The 25620-nt window shown below is 42.8% G+C and overlaps 2 protein-coding genes across 5 annotated transcripts in view; one reads left to right on the top strand and one right to left on the bottom strand.

The window, feature by feature from the left end:
- The window catches only part of rbm33.S (RNA binding motif protein 33 S homeolog), a 68995-nt gene extending 64372 nt beyond the window's left edge, over positions 1 to 4623 (bottom strand). For all 4 annotated transcript variants that reach the window (XM_018269023.2, XM_018269022.2, XM_018269024.2 and 1 more), the window contains exon 1: positions 4484 to 4623. In XM_018269023.2, the coding sequence (XP_018124512.1) occupies positions 4484 to 4502 (19 nt within the window). In that variant the 5' untranslated portion in view covers positions 4503 to 4623. The remainder of the gene's footprint in view (positions 1 to 4483) is intronic.
- Positions 4624 to 4737: 114 nt separating this feature from the next.
- The window catches only part of cnpy1.S (canopy FGF signaling regulator 1 S homeolog), a 72899-nt gene continuing 52016 nt past the window's right edge, over positions 4738 to 25620 (top strand). Inside the window, 2 exon segments of the mRNA NM_001095420.1 lie at positions 4738 to 4808; positions 14577 to 14679. Of these exon segments, the coding sequence (NP_001088889.1) occupies positions 14589 to 14679 (91 nt within the window). The 5' untranslated portion in view covers positions 4738 to 4808; positions 14577 to 14588.

The raw sequence follows: 25620 nt of genomic DNA, 5'->3' as shown, positions 1-25620 counted from the left end.
TGAATTTGAATAAGCAAATTAGGGAAGAGAGAGAGTTAAAAATGTCTAACTTCCTTGTTTGTGTGATAAAAAGTCCCTTAAATTTTCGGATTGGATTAAGCCGAATCCTGCTGAAAAAAAGCAGAATCTTGGATGAATCCCAAACACAATCCTGGATTCGATGTATCCCTAAGCCAAAAACACTACTAGCCCATATTGCACTATAGGATAGGATCGACCTGAAAACTCGAATCAGATTTGATTCGAGTTTTCAGGTCGATCCTATTCAGGTCGATCCTATCCCGAGTTTTAAAAATATGTTCTTTTATAATAAATTTCGAGTTCATGGAAGTTTATAAAAAAAAAACTCATGAATTTGAAAGAAGACCTTTGATAAATGGGCCTCATTATGTTTTGGGCTTTTGTACCAGCCCAAGGCCAACACAGCTCTTTAGCAGTAAAGATCTGTGACTCCAAAGATGCCCCAGTAACCACCGATTCACACCACATCCTCTGGCCGCTACAGTATACATAATATAAAAGCCATTAATACACATTCACATTACATGGTATCTCAGAAACCAGAGCATTCTGCATTAGAACTGAATAATCAGACCTGCAGCATCAGCTTTCATTGCAGCTCTCTGATCAGTGTCCCAATGATAGGTATTGCTTATTTATAATTGGAAATTAAAACATTTAGCTAGTATAGATTGTGAGGTTCAATCAACAGTGCATTTTTGAACCGAAAGTGTCAGTACAAATACGAATTCTCTCAGATGAGAGTGAAAGGGAGGTGGCAGTTTTAGGCACGTCTGTTAGATTAACACTGGCGGGGAAAACATTGTCTTCCACTGTCCTTACACTTAGCAGAACAAAAACTATTGCCATATAGCATTCAGGTCTGTAATCATAGGGAAACAGAAGCAGTTTCTAATCATGGGGGGGTCTAACTTTTGGCAGCCCCCCAGTGATTTAAACCATCCTTCTCTTTAAAAGCTTAGGTACTTGTGGTGAATAACATCTACCGTTTTCAGGCGTATGGCACGTTGCTCACCGACCCCTTGAATGTTGCTCTGAGGGGGTCTTAAAGCAGGTGCTTATTTCTGAATTCCAGGCTTGGAGGCAAGTTTTGGTAGTATAAAACCAGGTGTACTGCCAGCCCACAGAGGGGCAACCAAATAGCCAATCACAGCCCAGCAGCGGTTTTCATGTTTGCGTTGCTCCCTAAATCTTTGTATTTGACTGTGGCTCATAGATTCCAATCGTTTGAGTGATTCTGAAATCAGATGTACATTTGATTTCAAGGACAACAGCTGTATTCAGGATACATGTAATGATATATATGTATATATGTATATATATATATATATATATATTATATATATATATATATATATATATATATATATATTATATTATATATAGCTAGATATAGCTAGATATAGCTAGATATAAAAATATTTATTCGTCAGAATCATGGGCAATCGCAGGACACTACATTAGTAACATACTGGACACGACTGGACTAAAGTCATTCTGGGAGAGTTCTGATCAGACAGCAAATAAAGGTTATAGAGCTTATGGATGTTGAAAGTATAACCCTCTGTTACAGGTTGTTTAAAGAGGTTGTTCACCTTCCATACACTTTTTTCAGATCAGTTGTTTTCAGATTGTTCCCCAGAAATAAAGACCTTTTTCAGACACTTTTCATTATTTATTTTTTACTGTTTTTTCCCCAAATCTTTTTTTTTAATGTTCGTGTCACTGGTGTTTCAGCTTGGCAGCTCAGGTTGAGAATCTGAACTGTTACAATTCTGCAACATTTAGTTGATCCATTTCTCAGCAGCATCTCTGGAGTATTAGCAACTATTGTATCAATTCTAACAGCTGCCTGTAATGAAACTCAGGGATTCTGCTCAGCAGAGACAAAGTTGAGAAATGTATCAACTAAATGTATCAATTTAGAACAATTTACAGGGTTGGTGAGCATCCTCCCAAAGCTGCTTTTAGAAGGTGAAAAAAAGAAACTTTACATTTCAATATTAGAAAAATGGTGACACATAGAAAATAGAAAGCAATTGGAAAAAGTCATTATTTTTGGTGATCAGTGGCATAACTAGATATTACCCTTTGGGCCTAATGGGGTCCCTATACCTCCTGGGCCCCCCTGCAGCCACAGGGTCTGCTTCCTCTGTAGTTACGCCCTGCTGGTGATCTATCTGAAAACAGCTAATTATTTGAAGGTAAACAACCCCTTTAACTACAACTTGGAGCTAGAGAGCCACAGTGTGGGCATCTCAATACAAAAGATATAGGCTTATACACAATGGCACACTAGTTCCCATGGGAATTGCTCCTCCATGTCTAACAACAGCCCTGCTCCAATGAGTGTTATAGTTCAGCAGCTGGAGGGCCACAGATTGCCTTTAGAGTTACAGCACCCGGGGGGGGGGGGAACATAGTGCCACTGCCTATAGTTTAGGGCTACAGATTGCCAGCATTATACCGGCTTCGGGGTTGCCAGGGAGTGGTGGAAGGGAAGGCTACTTATAATGCAGCAACTGGGGGGACCACTGCCTGCCTTTCCAAAACCAAATGAGGCCATGATAACCAAACATAGATGGAGCTGCAGAGCAAGCCCTAGCATCACAACAATAATCCATAGGACACAGGGGGATCTCTGGGGCCTGTTACCAGGGGGAGCACTGGGGCCTGTTACCAGGGGGGGCACTGGGGCCTGCTACCAGGGGGGGCACTGGGGCCTGCTACCAGGGGGGGCACTGGGGCCTGGGCTTACCAGGGGGGCACTGGGGCCTGTTACCAGGGGGGGCACTGGGGCCTGTTACCAGGGGGGGCACTGGGGCCTGTTACCAGGGGGGGCACTGGGGCCTGTTACCAGGGGGGGCACTGGGGCCTGTTACCAGGGGGGCACTGGGGCCTGTTACCAGGGGGGGCACTGGGGCCTGTTACCAGGGGGGGCACTGGGGCCTGTTACCAGGGGGGGCACTGGGGCCTGTTACCAGGGGGGGCACTGGGGCCTGTTACCAGGGGGGGCACTGGGGCCTGTTACCAGGGGGGGCACTGGGGCCTGTTACCAGGGGGGGCACTGGGGCCTGTTACCAGGGGGGGCACTGGGGCCTGTTACCAGGGGGGGCACTGGGCCTGTTACCAGGGGGGGCACTGGGGCCTGTTACCAGGGGGGCACTGGGGCCTGTTACCAGGGGGGGCACTGGGGCCTGTTACCAGGGGGGGCACTGGGGCCTGTTACCAGGGGGGGCACTGGGGCCTGTTACCAGGGGGGGCACTGGGGCCTGTTACCAGGGGGGGCACTGGGCCTGTTACCAGGGGGGGCACTGGGGCCTGTTACCAGGGGGGCACTGGGGCCTGTTACCAGGGGGGCACTGGGCCTTTACCAGGGGGGGCACTGGGGCCTGTTACCAGGGGGGGCACTGGGGCCTGTTAACCAGGGGGGGCACTGGGCCTGTTACCAGGGGGGGCACTGGGGCCTGTTACCAGGGGGGCACTGGGGCCTGTTACCAGGGGGGCACTGGGGCCTGTTACCAGGGGGGGCACTGGGGCCTGCTACCAGGGGGGCACTGGGGCCTGTTACCAGGGGGGGGCACTGGGGCCTGTTACCAGGGGGGGGGCACTGGGGCCTGTTACCAGGGGGGGCACTGGGGCCTGTTACCAGGGGGGGCACTGGGGCCTGTTACCAGAGGGGGCACTGGGGCCTGTTACCAGAGGGGGCACTGGGGCCTGTTACCAGAGGGGGCACTGGGGCCTGTTACCAGAGGGGGCACTGGGGCCTGCTACCAGGGGGGGCACTGGGGCCTGCTACCAGGGGGGGCACTGGGGCCTGTTACCAGGGGGAGCACTGGGGCCTGTTACCAGGGGGAGCACTGGGGCCTGTTACCAGGGGGGGCACTGGGGCCTGTTACCAGGGGGGCACTGGGGCCTGTTACCAGGGGGGGCACTGGGGCCTGTTACCAGGGGGGGCACTGGGGCCTGTTACCAGGGGGGGCACTGGGGCCTGTTACCAGGGGGGCACTGGGGCCTGTTACCAGGGGGGGCACTGGGGCCTGTTACCAGGGGGGGCACTGGGGCCTGTTACCAGGGGGGGCACTGGGGCCTGTTACCAGGGGGAGCACTGGGGCCTGTTACCAGAGGGGGCACTGGGGCCTGCTACCAGGGGGGGCACTGGGGCCTGCTACCAGGGGGGGCACTGGGGCCTGCTACCAGGGGGGGCACTGGGGCCTGCTACCAGGGGGAGCACTGGGGCCTGCTACCAGGGGGAGCACTGGGGCCTGCTACCAGGGGGAGCACTGGGGCCTGTTACCAGGGGGAGCACTGGGGCCTGTTACCAGGGGGAGCACTGGGGCCTGTTACCAGGGGGAGCACTGGGGCCTGTTACCAGGGGGAGCACTGGGGCCTGTTACCAGGGGGAGCACTGGGGCCTGTTACCAGGGGGAGCCTGCATTCAGCACGGTAAAAGCATTTATACCTCCGAGTAACGCGGCCATGATGCTCCCGGATTTCAGCGCTCTCTCCTGTACCGCATTGGCGATAACCTTTCCCCCGACAGAATACCGAATCTCCCTCCCGCGGCAATGGAACTCAGCTTAGGGCAGAACAAGAACGTCTAGGGAGGGAGCAGAAGCGAAGGAAAACACGTCACAACATGGCCGCTCGCGGCTTCACAGCTCGTGGTGCATTGTGGGATAGATTGGAAGAGGGGCGGTAACTAGGTGCCTAGACGTCAGAGAAGGCGGGGCGTGTTGTTTTCTACGTTTCCTCGGGAGTGCGCGGGAGTTTGGTTTGTGTGATAAGTAAGTGGGGAGCAGGGTGAGGGGAGATACTTCACAATATAACCTACACAAAACCCGTGTGTTCTATGCGGTGATTATTGGAGTGTTGTCTACTCTTCTTACACTGGTGTTTTATTCTGCAATAGTAGCTGCTCGTATTGTATCGTTTCGGTTTAGTTCACCTGCTTCAAATCAAATATTATTTTTATAGACTGAGGGTCAGATTGACCACGAACACTTTGTGGCGCTTCGTCAGGTGAAGATTTGTTACCACTACACTAATTCACTAGGCTTGAAGGACTGGCCGGGTCAAAACTTCTTGCCCAGTTTTCCAAATAAGGAAAACCGGGCAGGATTCCCCATGACTGACACGTCGAGGCTGATTGCCCTCTTCATAGCCCCAACGTCATGGCCCCGCCCCTCTATGGCATGGCTCCTCCCCTTACCTGGTCGCTACTGGTTGGAAAGGTGGCAACCATATAATTCACTAAAATGCAAAGTTGCATCCTGGGCTCCGAACGCTGGCGATTTTTCACTAGCCTTACTTCGGATGTGTGAGCATTTCAAAGCGAAATGACGCTAGCGATCGCTTCTGCCTATCAAAACTTCATTAGTCCTCTTGCTCTTAGATCAATTTGAGTAGGGCGGGTACATGAAAGTCGTATGGATGTCTTTATTTGAGATTTTGGTGCAAATGCTTGAAGTGGCCACTTATTATTACAAATGTTCATGGCAGGGTCAGAACTAGGGGTAGGCAGAAGAGGCACGGGCCTAGGGCACAACGGCAGAAGGGCGCCAGGCACGTACCTCTTCTGACGCCATCCCCTGCTCCGACCCTTGTTCTCGAGTCAAAGTTTAATAGCTCGGACTTTTGCAGGCAATCCCACTTAAAAAACGGACAAGTCGCTAGCGTTTTTACAACTTTAATGCGTTTCTGGCAGAAAAAAGACTGAGGAAGATCTAGCTTCATTTCAGCAGTTGCCTGGTCTGAGGTGGCCAAAATTCGCACTTTACTGAATTTGATGAGCAACGACCTGAAAGCTGAACTCAGCAGGTTTAAGGTGGCGAATAGTCAAATTCGAGTTTTTAAAGGACCAGAGTATGATAAAGCTCGAAATCGAGTTTGGATAATTCACAATTTGAATTTGAGAGTTTTGACCATAAAAAGTCGATCCAACAGGGTTTTTAAACCTGCCCAATCGACATTGGGCTGCCTTTCGGCCAGATATCGTTCAGGGAAGCCCCTGAGAGCCGTGTATACTGCAAACTAAGCTGCCGTCTTAATCTATCTTAAAGGAGAAACAAAACCTTAATAAAAAAACCTACTCTACATAGACCCCCAGACTAGCTGCCCCCTGGGCAAATGCTCCTAACTCTTTACTCACCCCTCCGTGCAGATTGTGTCCAGCGGAGTTCATGGCAGCCATTTTTTTTCTCTTCAGTTATCTTCGGAATGAGACCGGCGAAGCAGTGCATGCGCAGTTGGAGCAATTTTCTGTTTTGCAACAACTGCACATGTGCCAAAACTCACGAAAATTGCCGAAGCGCCCGTTCCATTCCGAAGATTACCTGAAGATGGCTGCCGTGATCTCCACTGTACAGAATCTGCACAGAGGGGTAAGTGAAGAGTTAGGAGCTTTTCCCCAGGGGGGCAGCAAGACTGCGAGGGAGGGGGGTCTATGTAGGGTAGGGGGTAGGATTTTTTTTTATTAAGGGTTTGTTTCTCCTTTTAAAGGGGTGGTTCACCTTTAAATTGACTTTAAGTATGTTATAGAACAGCCAATTCTAAGAAACTTTTCAATTGGTCTTCATTATTTTTTATAGTTTTTTCATTATTTGCCCTTTTCTTCTGACTCTCTCTAGCTTTCACTGACCCCATCTAAAAACAAATGCTCTGTAAGGCTACAAATGTATTGTTCTAGCTATCTTTTATTGTTCATCTTTTTATTCAGGCCTCTCCTATTCATATTGCAGTCTCTTCAGTGCATGGTTGCTAGGGTAGTTTGGACCCTAGCAACCAGATTGCTTAAATAGCTGTCTGGAGACCTGCTGAATAATTCAAAAACCACAAATAATAAAACATGAAAGTCAATTGCAAATTGTCTGAGAATATCACTCTCTACATCATACTAAACCTTAATTTAAAGGTGGAAACCCCCTTTAAGCAGTTTATATCAGCCCATGTATGGGGACCTTTAGCCAGGCCTGATCTCCGATACCTGTGTCCAAACTCACCAATGCTCATATGGCTAATAAAAAGTATTCGCAGAAGAGAAGAGGCTGTTATAGAAGCAAAGGAATTGTTCCAATGTCCTTTGTTATTAGAATGAGTTGTTGGAGAGGCAGACACATTTGGCCACATGGAGTGTTTCTGTCATACAGAATGCAGCTAGAATTCGTTTTTATTGGTACAAGTTGGTCATCCTTCAACAGGGCACCTCTGGTGCAGGTTAAAAGTCTACAGGCTATAAGTCTGCACCCCTTTTTTAATCTGGACTGGTCTGTGCATAAAACTGTTTGATATTATTGACTCTGTGACGGTATTTCCACTATGATTTATTGCTGCCTGCCCTGATTTCGAGCTTGGCCTCGACCAAAATATTGCCTGACGCTTGTTCGTACTACGCTTCTGATCTACCTCTAGTGTTCAGATTCCTTGTTTGCGCCACTGCAAAAAGTTCCAGGGTCCCGAAAAGGGCATCTGTAAAGTTTGGTTTAGTCTCCAGAGTTCTTATATTATATATTATAAAACCCCATTAAAGGAGAAGGAAACCCTGTAGAAAAAAACCCTGTACCCCCCACCCCACGTAGACCTCCTCCCTCCAGGGAGATCGGCAAGCTCCGTCCATTTCAACGCATGCGCAGTTGTCGAAAACGGGCAAAATGCTCCAACTGCGCATGCGCCGACATACCAATCTCCCAGTCAGCCTACCGAGGACCCGGAAGATGGATGCCATGAAGTTCGCTGCCAGAATCTACGACAAGGGGTAAATATAAAGTATGGGGCATTTCCTCGGGGGGGCAGTTAACCTGGAGGGAGGGGGGTCTATATGGGGTCGGGGTACAGGGTTTTTTTCTACAGGGTTTCCTTCTCCTTTAAAGATAGACTTCCCCTTTAAAAAAACTGATGCCTTATACTTTGGCACCTACTACATTGTCTGTTTACGTTACGGGATAAATATCTATGCTTGAAGTGCATCTTTTCCCTTTAAAGACATGAACTAGTACAGGTATGCAATCCGTTATCCAGAAACCCGTTATCCAGAAAGTTCTCAACTACGAAAATTTTTTATCCAAATAATCTAAATTTTTAAAAACGATTTCCCTTTTCTCTGTAATAATTAAACAATACATTGTACTTGATTCCAACTAAGATATAATTAATCCTTATTGAATTGGGTTTTATTTTATGTTTACACGATTTTCTAACAGACTTATTTATCAAGGGTCGAATTTCGAATTGAAAAAACGTCGAAATTTTAATTCAAAAAGACCAACTGAAATTAAGTCTAAGGTATTTTTTTTTGGTCGAATAGGTCCTTTTTCAATCAAATAGTATGAATCGAAGGAATAGCGCATGTTGATCGAATTCGAAGTTTTTCCCCAAAAAAACTTTGATTTTTCAAAGTCCACCAATTGACTCCAAATAGGTTCTAGGAGGTCCCCCATAGGCTAAAACAACAATTCTGCAAGTCGAATTTTTAAAGACACAGTACATGATAAATTTCGATATTCGATTCTCTTCAAATTCAAATCGAATTTGGACAATTCCCTAGTCGAAGTACACAAAAAAAAGCTTGAAATTCGAGTTTTTTTCATTCGAAAAATTCACCTCGACCATTGATATATCTGCCCCTTAAGGCAGGGGTCCCCAAGCTTTTTTGGACCTGGGACCGGTGCAAAAAAATATATATATATATTTTTTTTTTTTTGCAAGGATTCGGGGATGGGTTCGGAGGGGTCGGGGCAGGTCGGCGGGGGTTGGCAGCAAGTTTGGACGCGCCAGTTTTTGTGCGCTGGGCTCGGCGGCCCAGTGCATGAATGTCGGCGGCCCAGGTTGGGGACCCCTGCTTTGAGGTATGAAGATCCAAACTACAGAAAGATTTGTTATCCAGAAAGCCCCAGGTCCCCAGCATTTTGGATAACAGTTCCCATACCTGTGCGGAAATATTTCCTCAAATGTAGCCTTTAATTGCATTAATATGTGGTTTGAATTTGATGTAGAGGCTGTCTCTAATATCAAAACGATAATAAAGTTTTCTTTCATCACTTGTGCTATTGACAATAGGCTGCAGTTTTGAAGTTAACATTTCGTGGGCATGTGTGGCCTTTATGCAGTGCCAAGTACATCTTTTTTGACACGGCACTTTGTCAGCAGTTTTGGTTGCCAAAGGTAACTTTGAGCTGACAGAAAGCAAACTGAGCTATGATCACCACATGTGCTCAGGCTGCTCCACATCTCAGTGCAGTGCCTGGAAGGAACCCGCATGAAACTTGGAATAACACAAAGTGAAATAAAGGTGAAAGGGCATCATGGAGAGAGTAAAACAAGGCTATAAAGACCTAAAGAAAACATCAGGTAAAATGTTGTTGCAGAGATAAGTAAAGAAGAAACTTTTGAGTTGTTTTTTTTTTTAATTCAACTAATTGTTATAGAGCTTATTATTTCTTTTTAAAAACTTTAGAGGCCTATTTACTAACATTAATTTTTTTTTTCACGAATCTAAAAATCTGTGGTTTTTCTATATTTATTTAAACAGAGGGGTTTAAACTGACCTATTTGCTGTGGTTGGTCCAGCTAAGGCCACCTTTGAGCTCAGGGACCACAGTTAGAGCAAGGTTAGAGATCAGTTATCAGTTATCAAGGCACAGTAACATCAAAAAATGAAAACGTCTTAAAGTAAAGAAAATATAATAAACTGTTGTGCTTCACTGGTAAAACTGGTGCCTTCAGAAACACTACTATAGTTTATATAAACAAGCTGCTGTGTAGCCATGGGGGCAGCCATTCAAGCACAGGATACACAGTAGATAACAGATAAGTACTACTATAGTTTATATAAACAAGCTGCTGTGTAGCCATGGGCAGCCATTCAAGCACTGGATACACAGTAGATAACAGATAAGTACTACTATAGTTTATATAAACAAGCTGCTGTGTAGCCATGGGCAGCCATTCAAGCACTGGATACACAGTAGGTAACAGATAAGTACTACTATAGTTTATATAAACAAGCTGCTGTGTAGCCATGGGCAGCCATTCAAGCACTGGATACACAGTAGATAACAGATAAGTACTACTATAGTTTATATAAACAAGTTGCTGTGTAGCCATAGGGGCAGCCATCCACTATTTTGGATTTGGCCGAACCCCCGAATCCTTCGCAAAAGATTCGGCTGAATACTGAACCGAATCCTAATTTGCATATGCAAATTAGAGGTGGGAAGGCAAAAATTTTTTTTACTTCCTTGTTTTTTGTCACGCAATTTCCCTCCCCGCCCCTAATTTGCATATGCAAATTTGGATTTGCTTCGGCCATGCAGAAGGATTTGGCCAAATCCTGCTGAAAAAGGCAGAATCCCAAACTGAATCCAGGATTCGTTGCATCCCTAGACTCAATTAGATTATTTATAATAAATAAGGTCCAATCGTGGATTCTAGATTAGTCTGACGTTTTTTATTTAAATTCGGATTTTTGATAAATAAGCCGATTAAATTTCTACTTTTATTTATAGCCTGTGCCAAGAAATAACAGTGAAAATGTCACCGTATGTATTTTCGCAGGGAAATGTTTTTAGTGTTTGGTGGTCTTTTATTCCAAGGGAATTACCCAGGCACACTGAGGGGCAAATTTACATAGGGTCGAATATCGAGGGTTAATTAACCCTCGATATTCGACTGCCGAATGTAAATCCTTCGAATATCGAAGTCGAAGGATTTACCGCATTTCCTAGGATCGAACAATTCGAAGGATTTTCCTTCGATCAGAAAATTGTTAGGAAGCCTATGGGGACCTTCCCCATAGGCTAACATTGCCCTCAGTAGGTTTTACTTGCTGAAGTAGGGGGTCGAAGCTTTTCTTAAAGAGACAGTACTTTGACTATCGAATAGTCGAACGATTTTTAGTCGTAGTCGTGGTCGAAGTAGACAAAAAAAACATTTGAAATTCGAAGTTTTTTTTATTCTATTCCTTCACTCGAACTAAGTAAATGGGCCCCTGAATGTTTTATATTTCTCAATCACAGTCACCTGACACTTGAGTGCACCAGGGTGTACTTTCCCCACATCTTAAATGCTATTTATATGCTCAGGCAGCAAAATAATGAGAAGAGTGCCATGTTTTATTGTCCTGAATGTACAGCGGCACTCATTGACTTACAAAGTCATCCGTATGAATTCATTACAAAATATTAAACCTTAAACTAAAAATCATTTTATTATAACAGATAAAAAGGAAATCATTTTTAAATATTTGGATTATTTGGGTAAAATGGAGTCTATGGGAGACAGTCATTCTGTAATCCAGAGCTTTCAGGATAACAGATTTCCAGATAACTGATCCCATACATGTATCAAAAAATGGTGTAAATTATAGGAAAACTTAAAATCAGGGTATGTAAAATTGAGATTTCACTGTATAACCATATTACTTAAGTTATACAATTTTGTTCTGCTTTAAAATTTGTTTTAATTTTAATCAAAATCTTAAAAAAAAACATTTTTTGGGGGTTTTTAACGACAGATTGTGCTAGTCTATTGTGATAGGTAGAAATACTGGGTATTGTTGCATGATTTTGCATTCTGTGTTGTTTCCAGTGAAAAAGTAATGCTGGCAGAGCAAGCCACACGTAATAAGTGAATGCATTGTAACACTGGTATTTGTTCTGCTCCCTGGTTTTATATTTCAAGGATTATTTCCCTGTGGAATTCCCGATGGGACATTCACATGTAAACAGATAATTCTTGGTTGGACTTCACTTGGAGCAGCTTTTTGTTTTGCTTGGCCATTGGCACAAAGCTAATTATTGGGTTTCACTGTCTGCTTGTTCATTGGCCTCTTCAGCTGTCAGTCACCAAAGCAAGCCGGTTCTTCAAAGCATCGTGGCAGGCGTAGGAGATACCACGTGAATGATTAATCAGCTCTTGCAACACCTGTATTTCTTGTATTTCTCTTTCAAGAACTATAAATTGCCATCTAAGCAAGCAGAGCTTTCAAATGCTAGAACGTGCTCTCAGAAAGCTCTTTTAAGAGACCCATAAGGAGAGTAGATTTCTGTATCCAGCTTAGAGTTCAAGGCAGTCCAGGTAAGCTTTCCAGTTTATTGTGCTTAAACAAGATGAGCTCTCAGCATGTGTAACAGGACCTGGAGTAGCAGCATTAACCTTTTACATTACTCCTACTATGTGGTCTCAAGAAATACAGTGTAACGTTCCACATGCAAAAATATCCAAGGAATTTGACTGTGACACCACTTTTCAGCAAAGCGGGTCAGATTCGCCCATCACTATTTACTAATGTTCCATCTGTTATATACAGTATATATAGTGGTGTAATTATAATAATGTCTATTTTAAATTACCAAGGGCTACAAGGTGTTTAAATGTTAAAAGTATATACAGGTTATGATTGGTGACATAAAACAGAATTAAACCACATAGGATATGTTATCTGTAATGCTTGGTACCAGGGTTTTTCTGGATGCTGCCGCAATGACTTAAAGGAATTGTTCAGTGTAAAAATAAAAACTGGGTAAATAGATAGGCTGTGCAAATAAAAAAATGTTTCTAATATAGTTATTTAGCCAAAAATGTAATGTATAAAGGCTGAAGTGACTGGATGTCTAACATAATAGCCAGAACACTACTTCCTGCTTTGCAGCTCTCTTGGTTTACACTGACTGGTTACCAGGCAGTAACCAATCAGTGACTTGAGGGGGCTGCACATGGGTCATATCTGTTGCTTTCAATATTAGCTGAATGCTGAGGATCAATTGCTAACTTACTGACAGTTATGTCCTATGTGGTCCCTCTTCAAGTCGCTGACTAACTCAGAAAAAAAAAAGAGCAGGAAGTAGTGTTCTGGCTATTATTTTAGACATCCAGTCACTCAAGCTTTATACCTTACATTTTTGCCTAACTAATTATATTAGAAACATTTTTTATTTTGCCTATCTATTTACCCAGTTTTTATTTTCGCACTGAACTGTTCCTTTAAGGCTACTAAAAACACTTAAAGGACAAGGACATGTACTGATGCACCACAGAGCTGTCAACCTTGGACGATCCTTCATAGGGGGATCCTGAAAATTTTCCACAGAAGCGATGTCAGAGGAAGTAACACGCATATGCACAATCCACCCTGAATCCACAGATTTTGTGTTGCGCATATACATGGGTTGGCCTCAATGTACTAACCTTTACTGTATAGGAACTCTGCCTTATTTCATTAATGGCGCCACTGTTGTGCTGCAAAGTCATTTCCCTCTGTTTCTTCTTCATACCGCACATGTGCAACCCATGATTACATGTGTATTGGGTATTATGATGCATTAGGCATGTGCAGGGCTTAGGCTCAAGATTTTGCACATGACCTTGTCCAAAGGCGGGGGGTTTGAGGTTGATAAGAGAAAATAAGTGTGGTGACATAGCCTTAAGTCTAAGGGGCAGATTTATTTATTTGAAAATTCTCCATTTTTTTTTTTTTTTTATATATAAATAGAATTAGGTTTTCGAGATTTATCATTCTCTGGCCCTTTAAGAATTCAAATTTGACTATTCACCACCTAAAACCTGCCAGATTGCTGTTTAAGTCAATAGGAAAGATCCAGGGATCAATTTGGAGATGTTTACAACCTTCCTGACATTCAAGATTTTTTCGGAAAAAAACCTCTAATCGAGTTTGATCGAATTCGATTTGAGTTTTCGGGTCGTTTAAATTCGTCCAAGTTGGGAAAATTTGATTTTATTAATAAATTTTGATTAGTCAAATTTATGGGAGTTTTAAATAACTCACATGAATTCGAAATACGACCCTTGATAAATATGCCTCTAAGTGCCTGGAAAAAGGTCGATATTTTTCTTTGAAATAATAAAGAACACATTTTTTCATGTTTTTTTTGGTTTGGTGGAACTTTGCCAGATGCATTGAACAGTTTATTTTTAGCTCTGAACTCATATTGCTGGTAGGGATGATTCTAATAGGGGAACCCTCTCGCAACTGTTTTGCAATTTAGCTTGCGATGCATACTTTAGAGTGCTAGGGGTAGCCAACGAGCATATTTAAGGCAAAGTAGACATCTCCTTTAATTAGTTCTCCCATTGACACCAGGGATTTCTTGCTGTATTGGAGAATAACGTTGGTCATACATGGACAAGTTTAAGCTGTAGAGAATTATGATGGTGCTGTAAAACAAATCCATAACAATGAAGAAGTTCATGTTTACATAGGACTGTCAGTGACATATTTTTGAATATTCTGGATAATGGGTTACTAGGTAATTGATCCTATACCCATGGAACATTCTGTGCTATGCACAGGCAACCTTTAGCACTCTGGATCTGATACTTGGGGTGATACATGGAGAGCCAACTTTTCTGTAAGCATAATTTATTACATTGCTATAAGTACATAAAAATGGATTAGATTATGAAGATTATGGATTTTTTTAAAAAATTTTGATAAATCTGAAGCATGCAGCACATTAGATAAAATAGAACAACTGTGTATAATTCATTACGTTGTTTATAACGTTCGGATTTTATTTAACCCTAGTCTGTTTTATTACTAGGTACTAATTATGATGGCAATTTTGCTTCACTTTGGAGTATTGATAACAGCATTCTTAAGTAGCCACGTGGAAGGAAAGAGGGATCCAATATTGTACTGTGGAGGTCAGTAATAATCTCTTTTTAATTTTTGTATTTATATAAGGATTATATTTTTGTATTTATATAAGAAGGACATGGATATTAAGGGTATGGCATCAGGGAAGCATGTATCACCAAAAAACAATCTGAGCACTATAGAAAAGAAGCCTCTTTTGCATATACCTTGCTCGAATACCATCCTATTCTGGAGGAGCAGATTGTAGGATATGAATTGATATCAACTATAGGGGGAGGCTAGAGTTTGACAGGGGTTGTATGCTACAACCAAAAAAATAAAAGCTTTATCCTTTCAAACAAAACAGGGATTGTTTGTCCATATATTGCAATATATTTAAGATGGCCAACTACGTCAAAGTCATCCCATATCTGGCCAGTCCTACCCTCAACTTTCATCTGATTCATTAAGAATTCTATTGCTTCATTATACATTTTACTCAGGGACTAAGTTTTACCTGCAACTTACTTGCTGCTTTCAAGGTTAAAACTCCCAAACTTGGTTGCCCTTTTATTAGCCACCACTGGGATTATTACCTGACTATAGCTGGGAAGGGTGAGAGCTACAACATGGAGCTGGTCACTGCTCCTGTATAAACTATAACAAACAAGGGAAAGTTGTGCTCACCACTAATTCTTGAACCATTATGTGGGGTGTAATGAGGCTGTGACCACAAAATGTATACAAACACGCTGGGAGATCTCTCCGGGCTCTTACCTCCCGGCGCGTCTCTCCACATCTTCTAGTGCGCAGGCGGGCACTTCCGGGTTCAACACGATAGATTCCAATTGACGCTGGCGTCCTTCCCCTGCTATTGACGCTGAGTGTTGTAATGCTGGCATATTGATGCTGATCGTCATGACGTCATCTTTTGGCGCCAGATTAAAATCCTTGGCACCAAATCTGGTTTAAAAAGCAAGTTCACCATTTTGAGATGCCCAAGCTGGTTCCAGTTTTACTGTTCCTGCCGAAGCGTTTTGTTGTGATTTTGAATTCCTGGTTTTGACTTCTGCCCGACCCTTGACTACGATTCCTGCCTCCTGCCTTGAACTCTTCGGCTATGTCTTCTCTAAATCCCTGCTTGTACCTCGTTTATGGACTTGTTTCTTGCTTCCTGGTTGGTATCCGTAGCAGAAAGCCCGGGGCCCCTAAAGGGCGTAGGTGAACACTGGAACCCATATAGACCGCAGGTACTATCACTCAACAAGGTTCCTGATAATGTGGTCATTACACATAAACAATAAATCCTCTGCACTCAACCAATGAACAATATATTGAGAGACATTTTGTGCTTTAAGTTACTAAAAATGCCTTACCCTGTAAGCAAATATTTTTATATTTATTTATTCATAAACAGAAAGCCACAGTAATAAAGCAATATTTTTTTATAGGCTATGATAAGGAACTAGAAGCACAAATTGTAATCTTTCTTGAAATTTGTTTATACATTTTCTGAATAGGACTCTATTACTCTGTAGAGCAGAATGGCCTATAGTTGCTTAATTAGATATTAGTTTAATGTGATAAATGTGTCAATTTGTTAAAAGCTTTTTTTAGTAAAGTGTAAAGGGCACTCACCCTGGTGGTCTAGTGGGCTGGCGGGGATGCCCACCGCATGGTGTCCCCTCTTGATGTTGTCTGTCTTAGGGCACGCAATTCCTGGTTTGACGTGCGCAACGTCGCCAGCGTCATGACGTCAACACGCCATGGCGCGAAATTTAAAGGTATTTAAAGGGGCTTTGAATTCAAACTCATTGTCCGTTGTTAGGTCTAACTTGTTTAGTTTCCTGGGTGCGTTTTTGCCTGTCTGATTCCTGTTATTGATCCTTCCTGTCTGACTCTCCTTAATTCTGATTATCCTGACCCTTGCCTGCCTGACTATTCTGATTCCACCATTATTGACCCTTTGCATGCCTGACTATCCTTGAACGCTGCCTGCACTGACCCGGCCTGTCTGACCTTGCTTGAAATCCGCCTGCACCGACTCTGGCCTGTCTGACTACGCTTTGTCTACTCCTAGAACTGTACCTTCCATCCAAAACCTTGCTGACAACCGTGCCCCTTTGCTCATCCAGAACCTTTGCTTGACTCCTCTCTTATTAAGACCTGGCGGCATCCAATTAGCTGACGGCTCCTCCCAAAGTGAAAGGCGGCTGTTAAAGACAGAACTGGTTCTGGATTTAGGGTACCGATCGTGACATAAAGGTCTTTTAAAGGAGAAGGAAAGGCAACGCATAAATGCCTTTCTATTAGGGATGCACCGAATCCAGGATTCGGTTCGGGATTTGGCCTTTTTGAGCAGGATTCAGATTCAGACGAATCCTTTTGCCCGTCTGATCCTAATCCTAATTTGCATATGCAAATTAGGGGCGGGAAGGGAGATTGCGTGACTTCTTGTCACAAAACAAGGAAGTAAACCATGTTTTCCGTTTCCCACCCCTAATTTGCATATGCGGATTCGGTTCAGTATTGGCCCGAATCTTTCACAAAGGATTCAGAGGTTCGGCCGAATCCAAAATAGTGGATTCGGTGCATCCCTACTTTCTATCTTAAGTCTGGTGTACTGAGAACTTACTGCGGGTTTCGAAAGTTGTCTGTTTGTGTTATGCGTAGAGCACAATTACTGTTCTGTGCGCATGGGGCGTTGCTTTCTCCTTTCTATGTTGATGACATGCATGCAAATCCGGCTATTTTTTCGTGGATGCGCAACAAGGGGAAAGAGGCAGAGGGAAGCTTCCGTTACTTTACGAACATGGCGCCTGAGTTATCCAAATGTGAGCAGAAGTACAAGACGGATTGTAAACTATAGGATTTGCCTGGGTGAGTTAAGACTTTAGTGATTTAGGAGATCTTAAGGAGTACATTAGAGGTAGATAGGTCATGTTTTTTGGCATTCCTTCTCCTTTTAATAGGTAAAACAAGGAAAAAAAAGAGCAAGCATTAACTACCATGGCACATCGGTATGACAAGTTGCTTTGTGCTAACATGGCAGAGAACCAATTAGATATTTTCCCATTGTTTCAGTCATTTTCACATTTCTCATACTTGAAGCATAGGAAAACTAGCATTAAAATACAAATATTGTCAGAGTGAGACCTGTAGAAAAAATGGAAAAGGGGTTAAACCCTGTCTGGCTCCTAAATAAGCATGGTTACAGCTGTCTATCTTAGGCTAAAGAAATCTAGGAACCAGGGTCATATTCCTACCCTTCCAATAACATACATTCTGCACCAAAAAGAAAGGCGTGTGAAATCAGTGAAAAATACCTCAAAAGAATGGGAATTAATTTCTTTATAAAAGTGAATGCTTGAATTGTCCAAGTAATGCTGTTTAATATAGGTAGTACTGTGCACATTTGTCTTTATGTCATATTTTCATTTTCCAAGAATGGGTTCTTTTGTGCTGGTCTCTGATATTCTCTCCTGTAAAAGAAGACTGGAAACCCATTGTTGAATGCTTTTGGAAAGTTGTCTGCAAGCTATTCCGCTATTTTATTCCATATACCATTGTACACTATGATATCACTGCAGACGTGAGCCCATTGTCACTTAAACTTATTCTGATCCCTGAATCAATTTTCCCTCCTTACTTCAACAAACTGTTCACATGGAGATGCCATGCCAATGATCTTGCACATTACAAATGGAAATCCTGTCCCTCAAAGCAATCCACCTCACTTGTATTATAACACATGGCAAAGTCTCCAGTTTGACAGCATATTCAGCCTCTATCCAAAGTATTTTGTCAATTTAGATTAAAAAAAAAATGTTTATTTTTCAAAGTCCACCAATTGACTCCATATAGGTTCTAGGAGGTCCCCCATAGGCTAAAACAGCAATTCGGCAGGTTTTAGACGGTGAATGGTCTAAGTCGAAGTTTTAAATAAACAGTACATAATAAGTTTCGATATATTCAAATTTTTTTAAAATTTTAATTTTCACTTCGACCTTGATAAATCTGCTCCTAAGTCTGCATCCTTCCTAAGGTCTTTCTGTAGTAGATCATAGAACCTTTACCCAGAACAGATAGTAAAGAATCATAATTTTAAAGGAGAACTAAACCCTAAAAATGAATGGCTAAAAATGCCATATACTGAACTTATTGCACCAGTAAAAAGTTTCAGCTTGTCAATAGCAGCAATGATCCAGGACTTCAAACTTGTCACAGGGGGTCACCATCTTGGAAAGTGTCTGTGACACTCACATGCTCAGTGGGCTCTGATTGGCTGTTGAGAAGCTAAGCTTAGGGCTCGTCACTAATTATCCAGCAGAAAATGAGCTTCCCTGGCTGTAATATAAGCTGATGCTACAGGTTTGCTGATTATTAAATTCTGATGCTAATTGCACTGGTTTCTGTGCTGCCATGTAGTAATTATGTGTATTAATTACTAATCAGCCTTATATTGTGACATTTCTATTCTATGTGTACTGTATATTGTGAGTGGGTCCCTAAGCTCAGTAAGTGACAGCAGCACAGAGCATGTGCAGTGAATCAGCAGAAAAGAAGAGAGGAGCTACTGGGGCATCTTTGGAGACACAGATCTTTACTGCTAAAGGGCTGTGGTTGCCTTGGGCTGGTACAGAAGCACAAACCATAATGTACAACATTTCTAGCTACTTCTTTAGTTAGGCTTTAGTTCTCCTTTAAAGCTTGTTTCTCATCATGTGTCTGTAATAGATTATCACAACTTCTCTCATGGAATGGATCAGCGCATCTTTTCCTCCAGCACCCACTGTAATCATAACCAGTTTTCTCCACCCACTGCACTTTTATTCACAAATTCTCCTCCACGCAGTTTAATGGATGGGCTGTGCTTCTATGCTGGAGCATTGTCCGGTAACTAATCAGTACTGCATTCCTTCTCCGTTGACTCTCTGTTATAGGTCATTGCGATTTCTCTTCCTGCTCCCATCTAGTATTGATCAGTCTTCTCTAGCATTACCATGAAATGGACAAGGTTTGCTTGTCATCCCTCTCCACTGCATTGCAAAGCTTCAGGCACAGCTTATCTCTTCTAACACACACTGTAATCGATCAGCACAGTGTCTCTGTCAGTGCATCCCCTAGTAAGCCTGTCTCACAGCACCCCCTCATTGTAATTTTAGTACTGCTGTCCCTTCCACTTCTATAGAGGACTGGTACAGTGTCTGTACCAATGTCATCCTCTCCCTAAACCCACATCGTATTTGAAGAGCTAGGTTTGTGTGGTTATCTTTTAATTTTCCATTAAGGAACCAATGAGGATCAACATCACATGCAAATAGGGTTTCTTAATATAGTTATATAATTATCCAATGTAGTCATCCCATACCATCCTGGACAAATATGGGAACCCACAAGTATTGTAGCAAACCATTATAAAGTTGCCAGTGGCCAATGCTTATTTACTTCCCAGAGGAAACCCAATGAAATGTGAAGTTCATTTTGCCAAACAGTTCTCTCTTCCCTAGTGTTCTACCTAGGAGGGATCCAGGCTAGTTTATTAATGACCTGGAAGCGGGCATTGAAAGTACTGTTTCTATTTTTGCAGATGATACTAAATTGTGCAGAACTATAGGTTCCATGCAGGATGCTGCCACTTTGCAGAGTGATTTGTCTAAATTGGGAAACTGGGCAGCAAACTGGAAAATGAGGTTCAATGTTGATAAATGCAGGTTATGCACTTTGGCAAAAATAATATAAATGCAAGTTATACACTAAATGGCAATGTGTTGGGAGTTTCCTTAAATGAGAAGGATCTAGGGGTCTTTGTAGATAACACGTTGTCTAATTCTGGGCAGTGTCATTCTGTGGCTACTAAAGCAAATAAAGTTCTGTCTTGCATAAAAAAGGGCATTAACTCAAGGGATGAAAACATAATTCTGCCTCTTTATAGGTCCCTGGTGAGGCCTCATCTGGAGTATGGGGGCAGTTTTGGACTCCAGTCCTTAAGAGGGATATAAATGAGCTGGAGAGAGTGCAGAGACTAAGTGCAACTAAACTGGTTAGAGGGAGGGAAGACTTAAATTATGAGGGGAGACTATCAAGGTTGGGGTTGTTTTCTCTGGAAAAAAGGCGCTTGCGAGGGGACATGATTACACTTTACAAGTACATTAGAGGACATTATAGACAAATAGCAGGGGAACTTTTTACCCATAAAGTGGATCACCGTACCAGAGGCCACCCCTTCAGACTAGAAGAAAAGAACTTTCATTTGAAGCAACGTAGGGGGTTCTTCACAGTCAGGACAGTGAGATTGTGGAATGCACTGCCGGGTGATGTTGTGATGCTGATTCAGTTAATGACTATAAGAGGGACTTGGTTCATGATTTCTTGGACAGACATAATATCAAAGGCTGTTGTGATACTAAACTCTATAGTTAGTAGAGATATGGGTATATATAATGTATGTGAAAGTAGGGAGGGGTGTGTGTATGGATGCTGGGTTTTCATTTGGAGGGGTTGAACTTGATGGTCTTTGTTTTTTTTCAACCCAATTTAACTATGTAATAACTATATAGTGAAGTGTGGGCCGGCCCTATACCTGCAGGACCCGTGGGTCGGGCAGGTTCAGGCAAAGCTCAGCACACCACTTGCGTTTAAGTTGAGTTCTTCTGCTTGCTCTCCCCACCTGCAACCTTACACTGCCAGCTTTATAGGCACGCCCCTGCCTTTTGTGACATCATTGGCGGTGTGGGCAAGGTCGGACTGGGGGGGTTAGGGCCCACCGGGGCTGACACATCAGGAACCCGCCGGTACCCCACCCCAGTAGCAGCCAGGGCCCCCGCCTCCCCCTCTGAGTAGCAGGGCCCCCTGCCGCTCCCCCCAGTGGCAGGGCCCCCCGCTGCCCCAGTCATGGTGCTCCCTCTGTCCCCCTGCGCCAGCGCGTACCTGCTTCCCGTATCGCCCCTTCCTTATGCAATTGGGCGGGGGAGGTCAGGAGTGCCGGCTATGTCTGGCTGGTCGGCCCAGTCCGACGCTGAGAGTGGTTCTATATATGGAGGGCAGAAGGCAGTTGTGGGTAGACTTGGGATGGGTTCTGGTTTCACTAATCCAGGCACCACAGTTCACCCATGAATAATGCTATAGCCCCACCAGCCATGTCTGTAAAAGCAGGTAAGTCCTAAAGGGGAATAGTAACAAGAGCACAAAAACTACAACCCTCTACCTTTACTTTAATTATGGTTGAGCCTTCAACTGTAGTACCCTCACATCTCCCTAAAGGATAGAAAGCAGGAAAAAAGTTTTGCTCATGTCAGTTTGTTTGTGGTATTTTGCTGGAGAAGGTAACGTTTGGGAGTCCCAACACACAAAAGCCTTGGAATTTATCTAGCATTTGTGCTGGTTCCTCAAGCTAAGACAAACTTGTGCATTTCATAAGCCTATACACATACAGCGTATTGGTCCCCGAGGTGTTGCCATTTTGGAATCGGGAAGCAGTTTAGTGGAACAGTTAATGCAGAAAGATTGTAACAGAGAGTCTAAAAAGAAACTATAGGACGCAAGTACAAAGAGGAAAGCAATGATAATAATAAACTGAGCTAACATAAGCTAAAAATAGTGAAAGCTTGATTCCTTCATAAAATCAAGGCTAAGCCTTTTAGCATCTCTAGGTTTGAATGTAGCTTTACAGCTGTGCCTTTCAGCTCTGAGCACATCGCTAGATCTTAACCTCTCCACCTGGAAGATTTAGAGGATCAGCTGTAGCTCTATGTAACAAAATGGTAACCATAGTGAGAGCTAAATGTAAGAAATCCAGAATAAACGTAGCCACTATTGTATGTATCAGGCAGTGACATGCTTATAAAATTAGTGATGCAGTGCTCTTTAACTGCTGTATTCACTGTATACTTAAAGTAATTTTAGAGGGTTGTTAGAAGGTTTTTATGGAACAATAACACCAAAAAATTCTTTTTTTCAATTAATTAAAATATAATACCATTAGGGTAGGGCAGAATGTTAGGCATCCAAACTGCACTCGCCTAAGGAGGACCAGATAAGTGATTACAATTACTGGGGATGATTCTTTCTCCTTAGCAAAGTTAAAAAAAAAATTGATTTGATTTAAATATGCAAATGATGCACTAAACTAAACACCGATATTCAGTCCTGTAGACTGTGAAGGCCAGTCAAAAAACTTAAAGGGGTAGTTCCCAAATCTAGGTTAAGTTTTTGTAGGCTAAAGAATGCCCTTGTCACTGTCGGCACCCTAAATTCAGAACCGATGCTAAGCACCCTGTTCTTGGCACTTGCTTCCGCCTTTAACAGCCGCCTTTCACCTTGGGAGGAGCCCTCGGCTAATCGGATGCCGCCAGGTCTTATTAAGAGAGGTGCAAAGCGAAGGGTTCTGAACGAACAAAGGGGCACAACAGCAATGCAAAGTCTTTTGGGCAGAAGATCACGGTACAAGGCTTAGACAGAAATCGTAGTCAGATCAGGCCGGGTCGGGGCAGGCAGAGTATAAACAGAGTCGAACAGGCAAAGGTCATACCAGGAGATCAATCAGAAGGGATACGGAATAAGCGAAGTTGATTACCAGGCAAGGGTCAGGATACAGAGGTCAGGATCGCAGGAAGCAGGCAGGGGTCACAACAGGTAGTCAAATCACAGAATATCAGAAGCTCAAATAGTACAGAAGCACCAGGAACTCGCAAGGAGATAACATATAACGGGCAAAGATCTGCAGCCAAAATATTCCTTTTATACCCCTTTAAATCTCGCGCCCTGACGTCACTCACCAGCGTGCATGCGCCTTCAAAAGAAGCAGAGACGCGCCCTAAGAAACGGCAGACATGGAGGCAGAAGAAACTCATGGCGGGCATCCCCGCCGAGGGGGCGACAGGCGTCCCTGTCGACCCCCTACCGCTAGACCACCAGGGTGAGTTGTTACAACCCTATTTTAATAAATTTTTTTAATAGGTCTTCATTTTTTCTTTATAGTTTTTTAATGTATGTATTTATGTATACATGCATTTATAAGCTCCCCATAGACACAAAGATTTTTCTTGCCGAACGACCGATTTTACCGAAGTCCGACCAATCCTTCGAAATTATTGTGCGGTTAGTGGGATTCAAACGATCAAACATCTTATGATTTTTCGGCCGACATCTGTCAGGAAATTGATCGGCCAGGTTAAAAAATCTTTATCGGTCCCAGTGCAATCTATCTATGTTTGCAGGGCCAAGCAGAAAGCTACCCCTTTGTTTTCCTGGCAAATTGGTCTTTTTAGTTGATGGACAATTCGTACGATCGTTTCGAGATAATCGTGGTCTCCTGATGATTGGATCTTTTAAAAATCTTTACATCTATGGCCAGCTTTAGTCAGTGACTTTAAAGGGGGCCACATGGGACATAACTGTTCAGTGAGTTTGCAATTGATCCTCAGCGTTCAGCTCAGATTGAAAACCCATGTGGCCCCCCTTAAAGGAAAACTATACCCCCCAAACAATGTAGGTCTCTATTAAAAGATACTGAGTAAAACAGCTCATGTGTAAAACCCTGCTTCATGTAAATGAACCATTATCATAATAATATACGTTTTTAGTAGTATGTGCCATTGGGTAATCATAAATAGAAAATTACCATTTTAAAAAATAAGGGCCGCCCCCTGAGATCGTAAGATTCACTGTGCACACATACAAACCACATGTAAGGTCACATGAGCCAATCAACCGACAGAGTTCTGCCTTTTGCTTCCTCACTTCTTCCTGTTACAGTTAGTGTTGTAATATTTCTGGTCAGGTGATCTCTGAGGCAGCACAGATAGTCACGAAATGGTGGTTCAAGGCAAGAGATGTAAAAGGGCAATATTTATGTAAATATATATTCCAGTTTGGTAAGATTCTTTAATATGTCATTCAATTTGATATAAACTATCTGTTGCTTAAGTATTCATTTTGGGGGTATAGTTTTCCTTTAAGTCACTGATTGGTTACTGCCTGGTAACCAATCAGTGGAAACCAAGAAAGCTGCAAAGCAGGAAGTAATGTTCTGGCTATTATGTTAGACATCCAGTCACTCCAGATTTTATACATTACATTGGTTCATGGTTTATTCATTTAATGTATCTATGTAAAGGGTCAGTAACACAATAACAGTGTATTTCATAAAAGTTATGCAGATAAATATAAAATGTCTTGCTTAATGAGTTTTAAAAACTTTTCAACTCTGAATAGAGATGGATTTTGGTAATAGTTAGATGGTTACATGTTATTCCACTCATATCTGATATCATAATGTTCATTTCAAATGGACGTTATACTGAGAGAGCCCCAACCCCCCTGAAAATAGTTTCCAGTCTGTATAGATCTTCACAAGGAATACTACTTTCTCCATTTAATTTCCAATAGTTCAAAAGGCTATGGCTATATTATGGTGGTGCTCTATCCAGAAACCTTGCTGCTTTACTTGGTTCCCTTGTTACATACGCTGAAAAAATAGGATGGCACACACAAGTAGCAAATGTGCTAAGACCTTAGTGCTTTTATTTCAATCTCCAAAATAAAAAATGGAGATCGAAATAAAAGCACTAAGGTTTTAGCACATTTGCTACTTGTGTGTGCCATCCTATTTTTTCAGCGTATGTACTTTCTCCATTTACCAATGCACAATGTAAGTGGCTGGCAACTTTACTCAATATTACGGATGATGTGTTGAAAAAGGCCAAAAAATCTGCATATAACTTCATGAGCTCTGCTAGACTAATTCATTTTAAAATCCTTCATGGTTATTACTACACATTAGTCCAGTATTTCTTGTAAACCTTATTCATTGACCCACTGTCGGCGCCCTTCAGCATTTTTTTTTACATACCATGTGGCCTTGTCCTAGGGTTGAGAATTTTTGGAAGAAAGTTGTAAATTATATGACTGACCATCTTGCTTTAAAAAAAATCTTAGCGTGTTAATGGCGGGGCTCACGCAAACGCTGAGGAAGTGCCGAGCTGTAGGCATGAAACGCGTTAGTTTTG

Source organism: Xenopus laevis, chromosome 6S, assembly GCF_017654675.1.
Source record: "Xenopus laevis strain J_2021 chromosome 6S, Xenopus_laevis_v10.1, whole genome shotgun sequence".
Lineage (NCBI taxonomy): Eukaryota > Metazoa > Chordata > Amphibia > Anura > Pipidae > Xenopus > Xenopus laevis.
The sequence above is the reverse complement of the archived record's forward strand: the minus strand, read 5'-3'. Positions and strand labels throughout refer to the sequence as shown.